This window comes from Parasteatoda tepidariorum, chromosome 3 (assembly GCF_982258835.1).
Source record: "Parasteatoda tepidariorum strain Cologne lab strain chromosome 3, Ptep-v5.0, whole genome shotgun sequence".
Lineage (NCBI taxonomy): Eukaryota > Metazoa > Arthropoda > Arachnida > Araneae > Theridiidae > Parasteatoda > Parasteatoda tepidariorum.
Genome location: NC_141757.1, coordinates 103,559,166 through 103,575,883, shown reverse-complemented (window position 1 = coordinate 103,575,883; position 16,718 = coordinate 103,559,166). Strand labels below are relative to the sequence as shown.

The 16,718-nt window shown below is 27.3% G+C and overlaps 2 protein-coding genes across 2 annotated transcripts in view; both read left to right on the top strand.

The window, feature by feature from the left end:
• The first annotated feature begins 1,604 nt into the window (after positions 1–1,604).
• On the top strand, positions 1,605–6,282 carry LOC139427218 (uncharacterized). The gene has a single exon (XM_087159859.1). It carries the CDS (start codon positions 1,960–1,962, stop codon positions 2,719–2,721), a length of 762 nt encoding a protein of 253 aa, XP_087015985.1. The 5' UTR covers positions 1,605–1,959; the 3' UTR covers positions 2,722–6,282.
• LOC147814124 (uncharacterized) overlaps positions 3,291–16,718 on the top strand; it is a 41,299-nt gene continuing 27,871 nt past the window's right edge. The window contains exons 1-2 of the mRNA XM_087160214.1: positions 3,291–3,878; positions 4,704–5,621. Of these exons, the coding sequence (XP_087016340.1) occupies positions 3,291–3,878; positions 4,704–5,621 (1,506 nt within the window). The remainder of the gene's footprint in view (positions 3,879–4,703; positions 5,622–16,718) is intronic.

Here is a 16,718-nt window from a genome sequence, read left to right as displayed (position 1 = left end):
TCAGGTGCCATAAAATCTGAAATATGTTTACTTTTTTAATTTTGTTTTTCTCTTCATAGTATTACGTTAGAGCAAACGTGAAAAATGAGATAAATGATTTTTCCCAAACTTGCAAATCTTGTCCGATTAAACAAGATATATTTTCCTACCCCGATTCATACTAGTTTGAAACAAATTTTCTGTCTAAAATGTAGAATCTGTGAAAAATTTAAAGAAAGAACTTATTGCTGGTAAATAACTTTTAGTTGTAAATCATGTAAATTAAAGTCATAATTACAGAATAAATCAAAAATAAACACGCTTTTCTAGTTTAGACACTTAATTATCGCTATATACACTAGATATCTGAAGTTATTTATTTTCTAATTAACATTTTTCGTTCGAGGAAATTTTATCTTCCCCTCATTTTCCTTAAAATAGGTACCATTTTTTATTCTCTTTAGACAAATAAAGCTAAGTGATTTGCAAACCTATCTTTGCGTACAATATTTATGTACAAAAATCTAAGTATTTATAATATATTTAGATTTTTCGTTCGGAGGAATTTTATCTTCACCTTATTTTCTTTAAAATAGGTACCATTTATTATTCTTTTTAAACAGATCACGCTAAGTGATTTACAAACCTATCGTTGCGTACTATATTTAGATCGAAAAATGTAAAAATTTACAATATTTAGATTTTTTTTCAGGGAAATTTAATCTTCACCTCATTTTCTTTAAAATAGGTACTATTTATTCTTCTTTTTCGCTACATCAAGCTAAGCAATTTACAAACATATCTTTGTGTACAATATTTAGATAATTTCTTTATATAATTCATTTTTAATATATTTTTCACCATCATGCTGTGGTATATTAAAGTTATCTTCAAATTACACGAAAATATCTTTCACTATATCCCAAATGTATATGAGCTATTTTTATTGTCCATTTCTACAGGAATAAATCAGGTGAATATCTAAATATTTGATTCATATTTCTTTTAATGAAAAAAGATCTTTAATTTATTTGTTTTACTATTATTTATTTTTTGACACGATGAAATTTAAAATTCATTTTGGGGGAAAATGTTCGAAATTAAAAAAAAGTAATAAAAAAGTCAACTGCAAAGTTCATTAAATATTGGAAAAAAATTAATTAAATTGTAAACGATTCAAGTAAATTTATTTTTTAACCCCTTAGTTGCACATCAAATAAATTCGAATAATAGAACGTTTTTTTGAAATTGTCATAAAACCAAACACAAAAACTTATCTAAATAAGTAATTTAATAATTAAAATATATTATTGCATTCTGTTTTGGTTATATTTTCCGTACAATTATGCAGGTTGTTAGATATACATTTTTTCATAGTTCCTTGGTTTTTTTTGTAGCACAAATAACAATATTTTTCTTTAAATAATATGCTTTTTGAAAATTTTATATGTAATATAACGTATTTAGTTTTAAAAAAATTTTATTTTCAATGATTTTTGAAAAGAATAAAAATGTATTTTACATTCATTTTTAAATTACTTTTAATAGAAAAAAATAAAGTACAAAATATTATATATTCTTCTAGTTGGTGGTATTTTTATTTTTGCGTATTGTATTTATGTGGTGATAGGTTCGACGCTCATCGTAAAATCAAGTTTATTTCATATTGTTATCTGTTTGTCTTTAATCAATTGTGTTTTTACTTATTTTTGAAGTGAACTGAAATAAGAGTTCTGACGTCATCATATTAGAATTGTATAAATACCAGCACGCACATGACAGCCTGTCAGTATTTCTCTCATCACCTGCTGTGATGATACTTCTTGTAAATCAAACCAACTTGTATATAAATGTAAATATGTTTAATAAAATATTAGTATCTCAAAGGAGCTATCTTCGCTTACTTCAATGGTGACCCGGATGTCTGACGATACAAGCAACTTTTATTTTTCATCATCGAATTAATAGGAAACTGCAACTATGGCGGAATCGTCTGCAGTAAAAATTCCCATCTTCAATATCTCTGATCCACACCTGTGGTTCCATATGGTCGAAGCAACTTTCCAGCTTGCGACACCGAAGCCGATTACGGAAAGCAAAACAAAGTTTAACTACTGCCTCGCCCATCTACCTCCTGAAGTAGCCGCAGTTGTAAGGGACGTCATTATTACTCCTGACGTAGACGATCCTTTCAAAAAGCTGAAAGAAGAAATTATTGCACGCTGCGGGGAAACAAAGTCTCAGGAAATTCGACGTTTACTCTCCGGAGAGCAGCTAGGTGACAGAAAGCCCAGTGAACTCTTGCGCACTATGCAGAGAAGAGCTGAATCCCACGAAATCTCAGATTCTCTACTTTTGGAACTATTTCTAAATCAGCTACCGCAGCATGTTCAGTCGATATTGGCCGCAATCCCTTCACTAAGTTCAACTAGAGCAGCAGAAATCGCTGAAAAAGTAATGGAAGTGTCAACTTCAAGTGAAGTTAGCGAAGTTTCTTCAAACCAACAATGCACCTTTGAACTTTTAGAAGAAGTTAAAGCACTACGAAAAGAAGTAGCTGCATTGCGGACACGCAGCAGGTCTCGCAACCGGAATTATGAACAGTTTCGTAATCGTCAAAGCCAATCCTCATCTCCACATCGAAACTCCAAAATGTGCTTCTATCATCGGAAATTTAAATCTGATGCTAGAAAGTGTGTCAAACCCTGCATCTACCAGAAAAACCAAGAAAGGCAAGAGTGAATGCGACTAACATCTTGCCTCCAACAAATTGTCGCCTTTTTGTTAGAGATAGACAAACTAACAAACAATTTCTAGTGGATACCGGAAGTGACTGCTCAATTATTCCAGCAAATAAAAAAGAAAAAACTCTTTCTCCGATTCAGACTTTTAAAGCTGCGAACAATACCATCATAAAAGTATACGGTAAGAAATTGTTAACTTTAGACTTCGGTCTTAGACGAAAGTTTAATTTTCCATTTTATATTTGTGATATAACTAATCATATTATAGGTGCAGATTTTTTATACTATTTTAATCTTAAACCTAACATTAGAAAACGTTGCTTAAATGATATTACTACTAATTTAAATTCTCATTGTATTTTTAAAAATTCTGACATTATTTCAATTAAAACTGTTCTTGGTGAAAATTTTTATGAAAAATTGTTAAACGAATATCCTGAAATAACGAAACCTATTTGCTCAGACCAAATTGTTAAGCATAATGTTGTACATCATATAGAAACTTTTGGTTCACCAGTTTTTGCTAAACCTCGGCGTCTAGCGCCTGATAGGCTAAAAATAGCGAAAATGGAATTTCAACATATGTTAGATTTAGGCCACATGCGCCCATCCAAAAGTAATTTTTCATCACCTTTACATCTAGTTCCCAAGAAAAATAGTTTGGACTGGCGTCCAGTAGGTGATTATCGAGCTTTAAACGCTCAAACTGTTAAAGATAAATATCCAATTCCTAATATTATGGATTTTACTAGTGAACTACATGGAACTAAAATATTTTCTCACATTGATTTAATTCGAGCTTTCCATCAAATACCTATAGCCCATGAAGATGTACATAAAACTGCAATAATAACTCCTTTCGGATTATTCGAAAGTACTCGTATGCAATTCGGACTTTGCAATGCAGCCAGTACTTTCCAACGCTTTATTGACGAAGTAACTAGAGGCTTGGAAGGCGTTTACGCTTTCATAGATGATATATTAATAGCTTCTGAATCTCCCGAAGAGCATATAAAATATTTAAAATCACTTTTTGATAGACTGCAGTATTTTGGTTTAACAATAAATCCCTCTAAATGCTTATTTGGTCAGAATAGTTTACAATTTTTAGGTTTCAAAATTTCCGAAAAAGGTATTGAACCTTTAAGTGATCGCGTTAATGCAATTCTAAATTTTCCAAAACCAAATACGATTACTCAATTACGTAGATTTCTAGGATTATTTAATTTTTATAGACGCTTTATTCCTAATGCAGCTCATATTTTATCACCTTTAACCAAGTTTTTAGAAGGACAACGAAATATTAAGAAATCTAACAAATCATCAAAAAAATCTGATTTACCGTTAATTTGGACCGATACTTCAAACAAATCTTTTTCTGATGCAAAACAAGCAATAGCCGATGCAACTCTATTAAAGTATCCTAAACCTGGTGCTAATTTAAGTCTGTGGACTGACGCGTCTGATTTTGCAATCGGCAGTTCTTTAATGCAATATCAAAATAATGAGTGGGAACCAATTGCATTTTTCTCAACAAAATTAAATAAAAGTCAGCAAAATTGGTCAACATACGATCGCGAATTATTGGCAATATACGCGTCAATAAAAAAATTTCGTCACATGCTTGAAGGTAGAAGTTTTACTATTTTTACTGACCAAAAACCTCTAATTTATGCGTTTAAACAAAAACCTGAAAAATGTTCCCCACGCCAATTCAGATATCTTGATTATATTTCTCAATTTTCAACTGATATTAAACATGTAAAAGGAAAATCTAATTCAGTTGCTGATACTCTATCGCGAATAGAAATAAATGCAATTTCAAAACCTCCAATTCTAGACTTTAAAAAACTAGAACAAGAACAAAATAAAGATTCAGAATTAAAAGAAATATTAAATTCAAATAATTCATCTTTAAAATTAGAAAAACATTACTTTTCTTTGGAAGATGTTAATTTAATATGTGATTTTTCAACTAAGTATCCTAGACCTTTTATTCCAAAATCATACAGGCAAATTATTTTTGATAATTTACATTATTTTTCTCATCCTGGAATATATTCAACTACAAATTTAATTTCTAAACGATTTGTGTGGCCCAACATGAAAGTGGATATTAAAAATAAAGTTCGTTCTTGTGAGAAATGTCAGCGAGCTAAGGTTTTTCAACACACTAAAGCTCCTTTTAGTACATTTGCTCAACCCGACGCAAGATTTTCCCATATCCATCTGGATTTTATTGGCCCACTTCCTATTTCTGAAGGTAAGCAATACTGCCTTACAATAATAGATAGATTCACGAGATGGCCAGAAGTTATCCCTACTACGGATATGACTGCCGAGACCACCGCAAAAGCACTTATTCACGGTTGGATCTCTAGATTTGGCACACCCGTTACTATAACTACCGATCAAGGCCGAAATTTTGAATCAACTCTTTTTCGAAATCTCACTAATATCTTAGGCAGTAACCACATCCATACTACTTCATATCACGCGCAAAGTAATGGAATGATAGAACGATTTCATAGACAACTCAAAAGTTCTATAATAGCACAGGAAAATAATAAATGGACCGAAATTTTACCAATTGTCTTATTAGGTATTCGCACAGCTTTAAAAGCGGATATTAATGCAACTTGTGCACAACTTGTTTATGGTACTTCCTTACGTCTACCTTCGGATCTTTTAAACTCAAATTCTTTATCTCCACCAGTAACAGAAAATTATGTCACAAAATTAATGGCCGCAATGAGAAAATTAAGTCCTGTACCAGCATCAGCACACAGTAAAAATAAGTTCTATATTAATCCTAATTTAAAATCTTGTTCTCATATATTTTTAAAAGTAGATAAAATTCGTCCTCCACTATCACCTGCATACACCGGACCACACCGGGTAATTGAACGTTCTGATAAAACATTTATTATTGATTTTCATGGTAAGAAAATAACTGTCTCAATAGATAGAATTAAACCAGCTTTTCAAATTTCTGAGAAATTAAAAATAAATAAAATTCCAATGGTCGAAAAACAATTATCTCCAACAAAGGAAGAAAAGCAAATTGTTACAAAATCTGGTCGCCGTGTGCATTTCCCAAAATATTTTGTTAAAGAATATGGAATATAAAAGCATCTAAATATTTTGTATCTATTAATTGTATTCCAATTTCCAAGTTAAAATTTTTTTTCTTCGTAATTAAGACGTATATTTGAATTTACTACTTTGTATTTTATGATTGTTTTTAAACAATCATTATTGGTATCGTGACTTTGTCACTGGGGGGATACTGTGTGGTGATAGGTTCGACGCTCATCGTAAAATCAAGTTTATTTCATATTGTTATCTGTTTGTCTTTAATCAATTGTGTTTTTACTTATTTTTGAAGTGAACTGAAATAAGAGTTCTGACGTCATCATATTAGAATTGTATAAATACCAGCACGCACATGACAGCCTGTCAGTATTTCTCTCATCACCTGCTGTGATGATACTTCTTGTAAATCAAACCAACTTGTATATAAATGTAAATATGTTTAATAAAATATTAGTATCTCAAAGGAGCTATCTTCGCTTACTTCATTTACTTAGTTTAATTTAATATAAAATGCTTTTTCATAAAATGAGTTTATAATTTTCAAAATTTTGCAATTTTTAATTCCATACAATTCTATTTTATAAGGGGTTACTCTTTTTATATCTAAAAATTACATCTTCCCATTTCCGTGTAACATACAGGGCATTATATAGAAAATACACAATTTAGGTAAAAAGAAACAATATATTTCTAATCTGTGATACTTTTCTGATCACAAGAAATCTTTTAAATTTGATTTTTTCCATGAAATGAAATAAAATTGCGTCAAATATATATATTCATTATGAAAGAATTATTTACATGTCCACAAAATACATTTCCTTATTTTGATACAACGTATAATGTGTTTTTGTAGAAAACGTATTATTATGGTTTCAAAAAGTTTACATGATTCATTTAGGTGATATTTATATCTCCACAAAGGACGTTTTCGTAATTGCATTTAAAATATTTTTATATGCAAAAGGAATCAAAAAAGTATTTCAAAAGACTATACTCTTTATATAGGTGATGCTTTTGTGTCCACGAAATAAATTTGATTTTTTTCCATTCGAAATATTATTACTTTTTCTAAGGAATAAAACACATAGCTGCCTCTTATATCTTTCTCATTATTTATTCACTTCGGCTATCTTTCTTTTCTCCATAAGCGGCTTATGATACTTTATTGAAACGCATCATTAGCGAAAACTTTTCTTGTCAACTTCTCTAAGTAAAAAACTAGAATGTTCGAGATAGATTAAGTGTTCCATAATTTCTATGTTCTGAGAAAAATCTGTAAGATAAAATTGTATTAAAGTTAGAAAATTAAAAAAATGTCTTTGTTTTGAAGGCAGATAGTTTCGAGAATCATTTATACTTGTGTGAAATGATTGAAAATAAAAGTTTGTTAGACTCATTTTCTTTTTTTTTAAATGTTGAAATGCATTATTGTGTAAATAGTATTATGACGTATAGTATTGTGAAAAAAAAATAATTTGTTTCATGCAGCTTAAATATTATAAATTTGTGGCAGACATACAGTTTTATTTATCCAGTAACACTTAGTTTTGGTTATAAATCCGCAAATTTAGATCTTCTGGCTGTATTTTTTCATCATAACGAATTAAGAATGTGTGTAATCTGGCAGCACTATTGAGATAGAGTAAATATGGGAAAGATATATTGAAATATGAAAAAGTATTTAATACTGTGTAATACTGAATTTGTTTCTAATATTTAAAACAGTTTCTTTTATTCTGTACGATACCTTTGCTCACTATATAAGAGTTGTTGAATAACGCCTTTTGCTAATAATCACTCTCGACTTCCATGGTTTCCATGTAAATAAAATTTTAAACATGTAGTCTTCGGCTTTTGGGGGATTTTCAAGTATTGCCTAATAATCACTCTCGACTTCCACGGTTTCCATGTAAATAAAATTTTAAACATGTAGTCTTCGGCTTTTGGGGGATTTTCAAGTATTGTATTTTCAAGCATTACCTACTTGTACGTTATTTCAAAAATCTATTATTTATTTCTTAAACTTCGTAGTTCACACATTCAGTTCGTTTGCCCAAGGGCATTATCTTATTTGAATTGCATATATTTAAAAAGTGCATTCAAACGGGATAATTTTTCTAATTTATTTTCGTTCTGTTTTCTAATATAGTAATTAAATTGCATAACAAAAAGGATTTTTTTTAAAAAAATATACTCTATTTTTTATTTAATCCTTTAATTTTTTTATTTCTTATGCATGTTTTGATGCTACTTTGACTTGAATTTATCCAGTATTTTAAAAAAAGTCATTTACACTGTGGAGTTTTAATATGAAGATGACTTAATGTTTTAAAGGAAACCAAACCTATCGTACTAAAATATCTTTATAAACGTTGAATTTCAAACTGATTCTAAGCTTTTGGCAAGCTCAATTTATTTCTAAACTGAATACCTCTATGCTAATGACGAGGAATTCTGAGAACATGGGATATTAGGTACATTAACTAAGTCACCACACGTTTAAGATCGTCCGAGTTTAAACTAATCACTTCAGTTTAATTGCAAAATGTCTATAGAAGAAGTCTTAAACCTATAACCGTTTTAAAAAAGTATTGAAAATACATTATTTGTAAGAATAAATGGAATGAAATACTCTCGCTTATTTTTAGCGTTGGGATTTTTAATAAAAAGGGGAACTTTTTATATTTTGTAGGAGACTATTTTCAGATTCTTAGGAGAAACTCATAAATCCATTATTTAATGCTATTATTTTTCTTAAAATAAATATTTTATTCAGAATATAAAGATTTCCCGATTTATATAATATTTAATTTATAACTATATGTTTAATTCTATTCGTTTACTCGTAGATCGTAAATGTATGTTCGTAAATGTATACCATTTTTATAAAATCTTTAATTTTTTTATGTACTTTTTAGCAGAATTATCAAACTAATTTAATTTGAGTTTTTACTTTTAATGCATAAAATTAATAAAATCAACAAAGTCTCAGCTTTTCTTATTAACTAAGTTAAGTTAAAAAAATCATACTCAAAAACCTAATTTATCTGAATTTAACAAACTTTTTTGAAACTAGATTTAAATCCGTCTCAACGATAATAACCTAATAGTTCAGTCAGGTGAGTAGTCGATAGTTTCACCCCTTTCAGTTAACTTTTGTGTGTGATTTGTCATGTGTAGGAAAATATTTAAATGAATTGAACAACTTTTGCTAATAAATCAATTAGATAAATCATTGTAAAAAACAATCACTGATCCTATTTTTATTATAGTTGTTAATAGTCGAAAAGGTATGCAATATGTACAATTTTTTACATCCTTATAGCCAATGTAATTTTTAGTAATTAAATCCAAATTTTAAACTAAATCGGTTAAATAGTTTTTAGTAACAAAATTAATTATGAATAATATTAGCTAATTAATAATTAATAATTAATTAATTATAATTATTTATTAATTATATTAATTATTAATTATATAGTATATTATTAATTATATAATTATTAATTAATTATAATAATTAATTAATTATTAATATTATTAATATTAGTAACAAAATTAATTATTTCTAAATTTTTATTTCTCAAGAACTCTTCAACCGATTGCGTTCCAGCAATGCATTTGCAATTCAAGAAAATTAAAAATAATGTAAGCATTTTCTTAATTTCAAATCTTAAATTTCATCAATATTTTTAAAAAAATATTTTTTATTAAAAGCTACTTCGCACATGAGAGAATATCTGGAAAAATGAATAATGTAATAGTGAGAAAAAAGTTAGAGAGATTCGGTCAGCAAAGAAGTACAAAGTACTGAAAAAGTAAAATGAGCATTAGGTAGTAGAACTAATGACCGTTCTCCTGCCTGAACTATTTGTACCATACTGTTAAAACTACTTCTCCCTCCCCATATTGTGTATTCTAACGGTGAAAAATTTAAATTTATAAATAAAACTGCTTGTTATAGTAACAAATATACTTATTATCATTTATTAATAAGCATATTTGAGGTGAAAACTTTAAGCCACTTAGAGTTTATGATTTAGTAAGTAAATATCTATCCATTATATCAAAAGTTATTCAGGGCTTACTGTCATTTATATTTTTACTTTTTAAATAGTATAATTTAATTTTGAAATATCCAGTATGTATAAAAATATTTTTTCGTTTTAAAAAAAAGCAAAATTGCTTCAGCTTTCAGTTTCTTATAACTAACCATTTATTCTTACTATACAAAATTCTCTACCATAAAAAAATCGAGAGAAATGTTTGTTTAAGATATTTTTTGTTCCAAAAAATTCATTAAACTTGTTTTTCCTGATTCAATATAAAATTCAAATGGCTATATTTTGATAGAAAAACATAAATTTCTAATACTTTAATTTGCATCAACCTTCCCTTACAAATTTTTAAACTTTTGATGCAAGAATCGCTTTAAAAAAATTACACTAGCCATTGAGTTTGAAACGCATCATCTGACAGCTAATTGCCGTAAGAAAAATGACCTGTCACTGGAGTATAAACTAAAAATTACTCCTTATCTTTATGAGATATGATGTTATGAATTATGCATTTTTTTCCCTCCTAATTAACTTTCGCTAACTTTCTACATGTTTAAAGGTTGTTTTTATTGATTACAATACTTATCTTTTAATTTAAAAAAGGATATTCAAACTCTTTTTCAACAATGTAAAATTACTTATAGTTATCCTACTTTATTACAATTTGCTTTACTTTATTACATGCGTTTTACTACTCACAAATGAAGAAAATTGTAAGGCATTTACTGTTTTAAAGGAGAAATACACTAAATTAATGATAAATTAATTTTATTGCTTATAATCATACTTATTAATAGTTTTACTGTACTTGTGCACATAATAACTCTTAAGTAAATTTTACTAGCGTTTTACATGTTTAAAGGTTGTTTTAATTGATTACAATACTTATCCTTTAATAAAAATGAATATTCAAACTCTCTTTTTTATAACAATATAAAATTAATTATTGTTATCCAATTTTTTCTTATTTGCTGTACCCAAATAGTTACGTTTCACGTTGCACAAATGAATAGAATTATAAGACATTTATGGTTTTAAAGGAGAAATGATTAAATTTATGATAAATTTATTTTATGCTTATAATCATACTTATTAATTGTTTTACCGATAAGCAATACTATCTTTCTCTACTGTGTCTACACAAAATTACTCGTAATACAGTGATATTTAGCACTTTTGTACCATAGGACAACTTGATGCATTTCTAAATTAATGACGGATCACATGCAATAAATTAAATGAAACCCTGATTGGCTTTACTCTACATAATATACTAATTATGTAGGATACGCATATTTATTCTTTAATTTAAGAAGGCAAGGTGCAATAATAAGTCAAATGAAGTATGGAATTTAAAATATTGCTGAAGCATTTCTTTTTAAACTCAATTAGAAAAAAAACGGTTTTATTAAAGTTCCTGAAAGGATACACCTTGAAGTGATTCAATCATTTTTCAAAATTTTGAAAAAGAATAATTATATTAAAATACTTAATCTGTCAAAGACAACAATGTTAAAAGATACATTAGAAAGATATGTTCAAAAAATATGTCAAAAATAAAGATTTGTAGTGTAAAATCTTATATCGTTAAAATACTACAAATAGAAAGGAAAAAATGTGAGTTAGAAAAATCTTTATCTGACGTAGAATCGTTTTGACTAAAAATTAAAAACTTAAAAGCTAAAAACTTAAAAAAACTTCAATGGAAAAATTGCATCGACGAAACATTTTAAATGAGAAGGAAAAGTGGTGTGCAAGATTAGGCAAAATCACATTGGACAAAATATTACATCACATTTTTTCAAGGATTTTTTTGTAAAATATGTATTTAGTATTTTGTCGCTATGAGCTTTTGAGCACATAATATTGAAACTATGTTAAAAATATACACTCTTAGAAATCTAGAGAATATTGCAATTCTTAACTTTTTAGCACTATATTATAGTTCTACTTGAAATCAAGTTTCTACTTCATGTCGAAATTAAGGGTGTAGTAAAATTGCCATAGTTTTTTTTTGAATGACGATATTATTATTTAACGACAGACCCATATTTCTAAGAACGTATTTTTAAACCCTCTTTGCTATACTATATTGACTGTAAAGTGAATAAGAATGATATGATCCACATTAATAATGGAGTATATTCAGAAAAAGCATATATATTTTTGTTTCAAAATGTAAGTATTATACTCAGTGCCATTTGGTATATAATTTAGAGTGTCAATTAAAACTCAAAATCAAATTTTAAATATTATAAAATTGTCTTATATAACATTATTGCAATTTTTCAACCAAATTTATCATTTTTAATTTTTTATGAAAAACAAAATTTTGTGAGGATTGTTTTAGCTAAAAAGATATTTAGTTACAGTTATTTAGATATATGGTTAAAGTTATATAATTTTTCTTTCAGATTATATAGTTATAATTAAGTAGTAACTTAAGCGGCATAGACTCGATTTTTTACTTATTTAAGTGTTAAACAATGATGACGAGTGCTTAGAGTATAAAGGTAGCTGTTTTTCAAATATTGCTGGAATATTATCAAAAATGTATTTCAGATAGTTATCAGCTGTATTTCGAGACAATATCTTTGAATAAATTGCACATATTACTGAGGTTGGGATAATCAACGTTAGATTTCTGAGCATTTCCTTAAAAAATATAATATTAAGAGCAGAATATACCTATTGCTTTCCTCATAATCTTTAACTCAAAATATGCTTGTCTTAGCACTATAGCTATATACGCAATTATCATTAAAAAAATATGAATACTATGCTTAATAAGGCGTGAAATGTAAAATCTTTGATTTTTTAGGAAGCACAAGTTAAATAAATATTAGTAATTAAATAATAATAAGAATTTTATATAAATTAAATAGTTATTGATAATTAAATAATAATCTTATATATATAACATTGAAACGATTACAAAAGTTTATTTCAGAGCCCTTTTTATGAGGGTTTAAAAAATAATTTCGATTTTTTAAGCTCTCATAGCAAATTTAAAATTGAAAAAAAAATCCTTTTACCATCCCTTTAGGTCATACAAAAGTTAAATAATAATAATAATTTTATATTAATTAAATAATAATTGATAATTAAATAATAATCTTATAAAAATGAGATTGAAACATTTACAAAAATTTCTTTACAGAATCCTTTTTATAAGGGTTTAAAAAGCAATCTTGATTTTTATGCTCTCATTGCTGATTTAAAACTAAAAAGAATAGCAAAAAAAAAAAAACATCGTATTGTCCCTTTAGATCATGTGAAAATTAGTTTTAAAAATGATCAGGGTGGTATAAATTTGAAATATAAGAATCTTAAGTGATTTATAATTAAAAAAAAAACATACAAGCCTTCCATTTCTTTAATGTCATTCTTATGGCTGGATGCCCAAGTATGATGATATATGATACTAATGTTTCTACTTCGACATAAGTAATAACGTTGACAATGCCTGCTGCTGTCCAGATTTTATGGGCACTTTACCACAAAAACAAGAATGTATCGTAAAAAGTTCTACTACCCTTTATTTATGTTTACGCAAGATTTCATAAAAGCAGACATAAATATAAATTATCAAACATAAAGGGAAAAAGTATATAGTTAGGTACAATATGTCACATAAATTTTGACCTTCTTAGAAATATTTATTTTAATACAAAGCTTTCTTTTAACTAATGTGTTACTTTTAAAACATTATTTTTTTAACCTCGAGACTAAAACAATGTCGGAAAATGTTGCCTAAGCTATTGAAGAGCATTAAATTGTTTTAAATTTGGCTGAAGATATAGATATCGTTTTTAATCAAATACTCTTAATTAGAGTAAATTATTACAAACTCTTTGCACATGTAAATGTTAGAAATTTGTTTTTGTATCATTAAGTATAATTGTTATAGTTCTGCAAATATTTAACTATGTATTAATTTTAGCAACAACAATATTAATTACCACGTTTTATCGCATATGATCTAGTGTAATAATTTAAATAAAAATAAACGAAACATCAAGGTATACGAAATAATTTTTTAAATCTATGTATGCCACAAAGATTGTTTTAAAATTCAAAGTTGTGCTTTCTTAAAATATGACAAAAAGTAAGGTTAAACGCTTATCATCCCCATTACATATTAAAATACGAGATAATTTAGTTCATGAATAGTAATTAATTGTTTTAAAATTAGCTAAAAAATTGTTTAAAATTAGTTTTTAACCAACTACTTTTAACCAGTATCATTTATTACGAACTCTTTACAAATTTAAATGTTAGAGGCAGTTTGTTTTTCAATCATTAAGCATAATTATTATATTTTTGAGAAAAATTTATTATATTTCTAAATGTGTTTAATATTCATTGTATCTTTTGAAAGGTATTGAAATATAGTATTTAAAAGAACTGGAGCTGCATTTAGAACTAATTTTCTAATAACAGAGTATTAGTTAGTGATTATTTTCGAACCTGTTTTTCTGCGTAACAAATAGTTTTTCTTTTACATAACCTATTGCAAAAAATAGTGCGTAAAAGTTAAACCAACAAATTTAACCTGACACTTCGCATTAAATGCAATGGTAATGATTAATAGAAAGAGATGGAAAATGAAATAACTTTTTTTCTTCTTTTGAATGAAAGGAATTTTTGAGTATTTATACACCAAATGTACAATTTTCGCCAAACCAAAAGAACTTAATTAACTGTCAACTAGTTTGATGAATAGCCACACGTTGTTAAAAATTCATAAACATAAATAAACGGAGGCAATTAATGAACTATCCCGTCTCCTGTTTCAGCATTCAAAATACTCTGACATAGGTAATTTATAGTAGAAACTCTAGATCTGAAATTAATGTAGGTAATTTACAGTTCAAATAAATCAACTGAAATAACTTTTTTAACTAACGACTTGTTGAGCTTTTATCACTGTTATAATAAATTAATTAGTCAAATAAATCGATAAAAGAGTTCCAGGTGCATTGCTGACTTTGAACACCATAAATTAATGTTTGTTAGCCAATCTGAAAAATATCCATCTGAAAAATGCCCACTGGTGGCTATTGATGTTGTTTTCATATAAAGTCACATTATTATTTTAAATGCAAGATAAGACATCTTGCATTTAAAATAATAATGTGACAGAATTGTTGGATATTTTTTTCAGAGTTCAGTTAATTGAACTCTCTGTTAAAAAGCACTGTTAATAATTTCAAAACAGTGTAGGAATGCTGTAGTTTATACATTTTTGTCTTTTTTAAATGATTTTCAAACCTTCAGTGATTTTTGAGTTACAGTATATCAATAATAAAATCATGGAGAACTTTTAATAGGTCAACAATCAAAAGTGCACCGTGACTGTACAGACGCCATATGTAACTGATCCCCTTCCATAAATGTAATCCAAAACACAGTATTAATGTAAATATGTAGTTAATTGCTCAATTACTGGGCTTATTCTGGGAAAAAGCATGCTACAGTTTGAAGAGAATTAAGAAACTGACAAATATGCAGATTTTATGTCAGTTTAAAAAATTGCAAGTATTATTTAATATAGTACATTGAAAGTTAAAAATACGCTTACACTTTTCTTAAATAACGTCTTTAAATACTGTGCATAACCATCAGTCAGTCATTCAATGCTTTTTTTTAAGATTTTGAAATTTCGCTTCACAAGAACCATGTCATGATATTGGAAAACTTTGTTCTTCTTACTAACCCTTTCAAAAAGAAAAATGATTATATTAAATGAGTATTTAATATGATTGATGAATACATTGAACACTTTGAAGATAAATTTTGAAAAGATATGATGATATAAGAAACTCTGATTTTTAAATGACAGTGCAATGCACTTCGAATTCTTAGTAGTGGTGAGTAATTCATATTTCTCAATTCTTTTGATCATAGATTACGTCTAATAGGAGTGTAATACGTCTAACGAATAGGTGGTCCTGTCTCTATTGTTTAAATCATAGAGAATTCAAGTTTTTTCATGTTTATTGAGCGGTAACATAAAAAAAAGTTGTTTGAATAGTTTTATTGAGACTTTTGAAACTGATTAACCCATTGTTGACAGAAAATGTTAGTTTTCAAAGCATATGAATGCTAATAACTGTTTTGGGAGAGATTTTCTGGGAATTTAAAAAAATGGCTCTGTTCGACTGCTATATTGGAATGAACGGTTCTGTACGAATGTTCTAATTGGCGTTAAAATAACATTGCGGTTATTGAACTGCAAACGATTCTTCGGTCGATATACTGGAAGAATCACACTAATGGAGGTCGTTTTAAAGAGCATAGACTGCATTTGGTTTTCTTTCATATTGAACTGGTATATAACAGTATTAAAATTAGTGAAAAAATAATTTATACAAACTTATTATTGATGTTAAATAAAATGTTATATCATATACGAAATTAAATATAACATTTAAATATTAATGATCCTTTAAATAAATCAATAACATGCAATGTATGGCTAAAATTTCTATTTTAATACTCCTATTCAAAACCTCTTTATGATTCGTGACCTTAATTGCTTTTTAATTAACTACTCATTTCCTACAGTAAAACATTAAATTTGGAAACAACAAACAACTTAAAAAGTACAAAAGTTAGTTTTGTTTTATTTCGAAACCTGCTGCATAAATGTTTTCCTAAAAAGAAATAAAGAAATTGATTTACAAAAACAGTAGGAAATGTAAGAGCTCTAAAACAAAAGATACCTTAATTAATATATGCACGTATAATACATTTAAGTTAGCTTAGCTTATTTGATTAGACTTAATACAACGTATATAAAAACTAAGTTCTGCTGTAATGAAAAGTTTGAAAG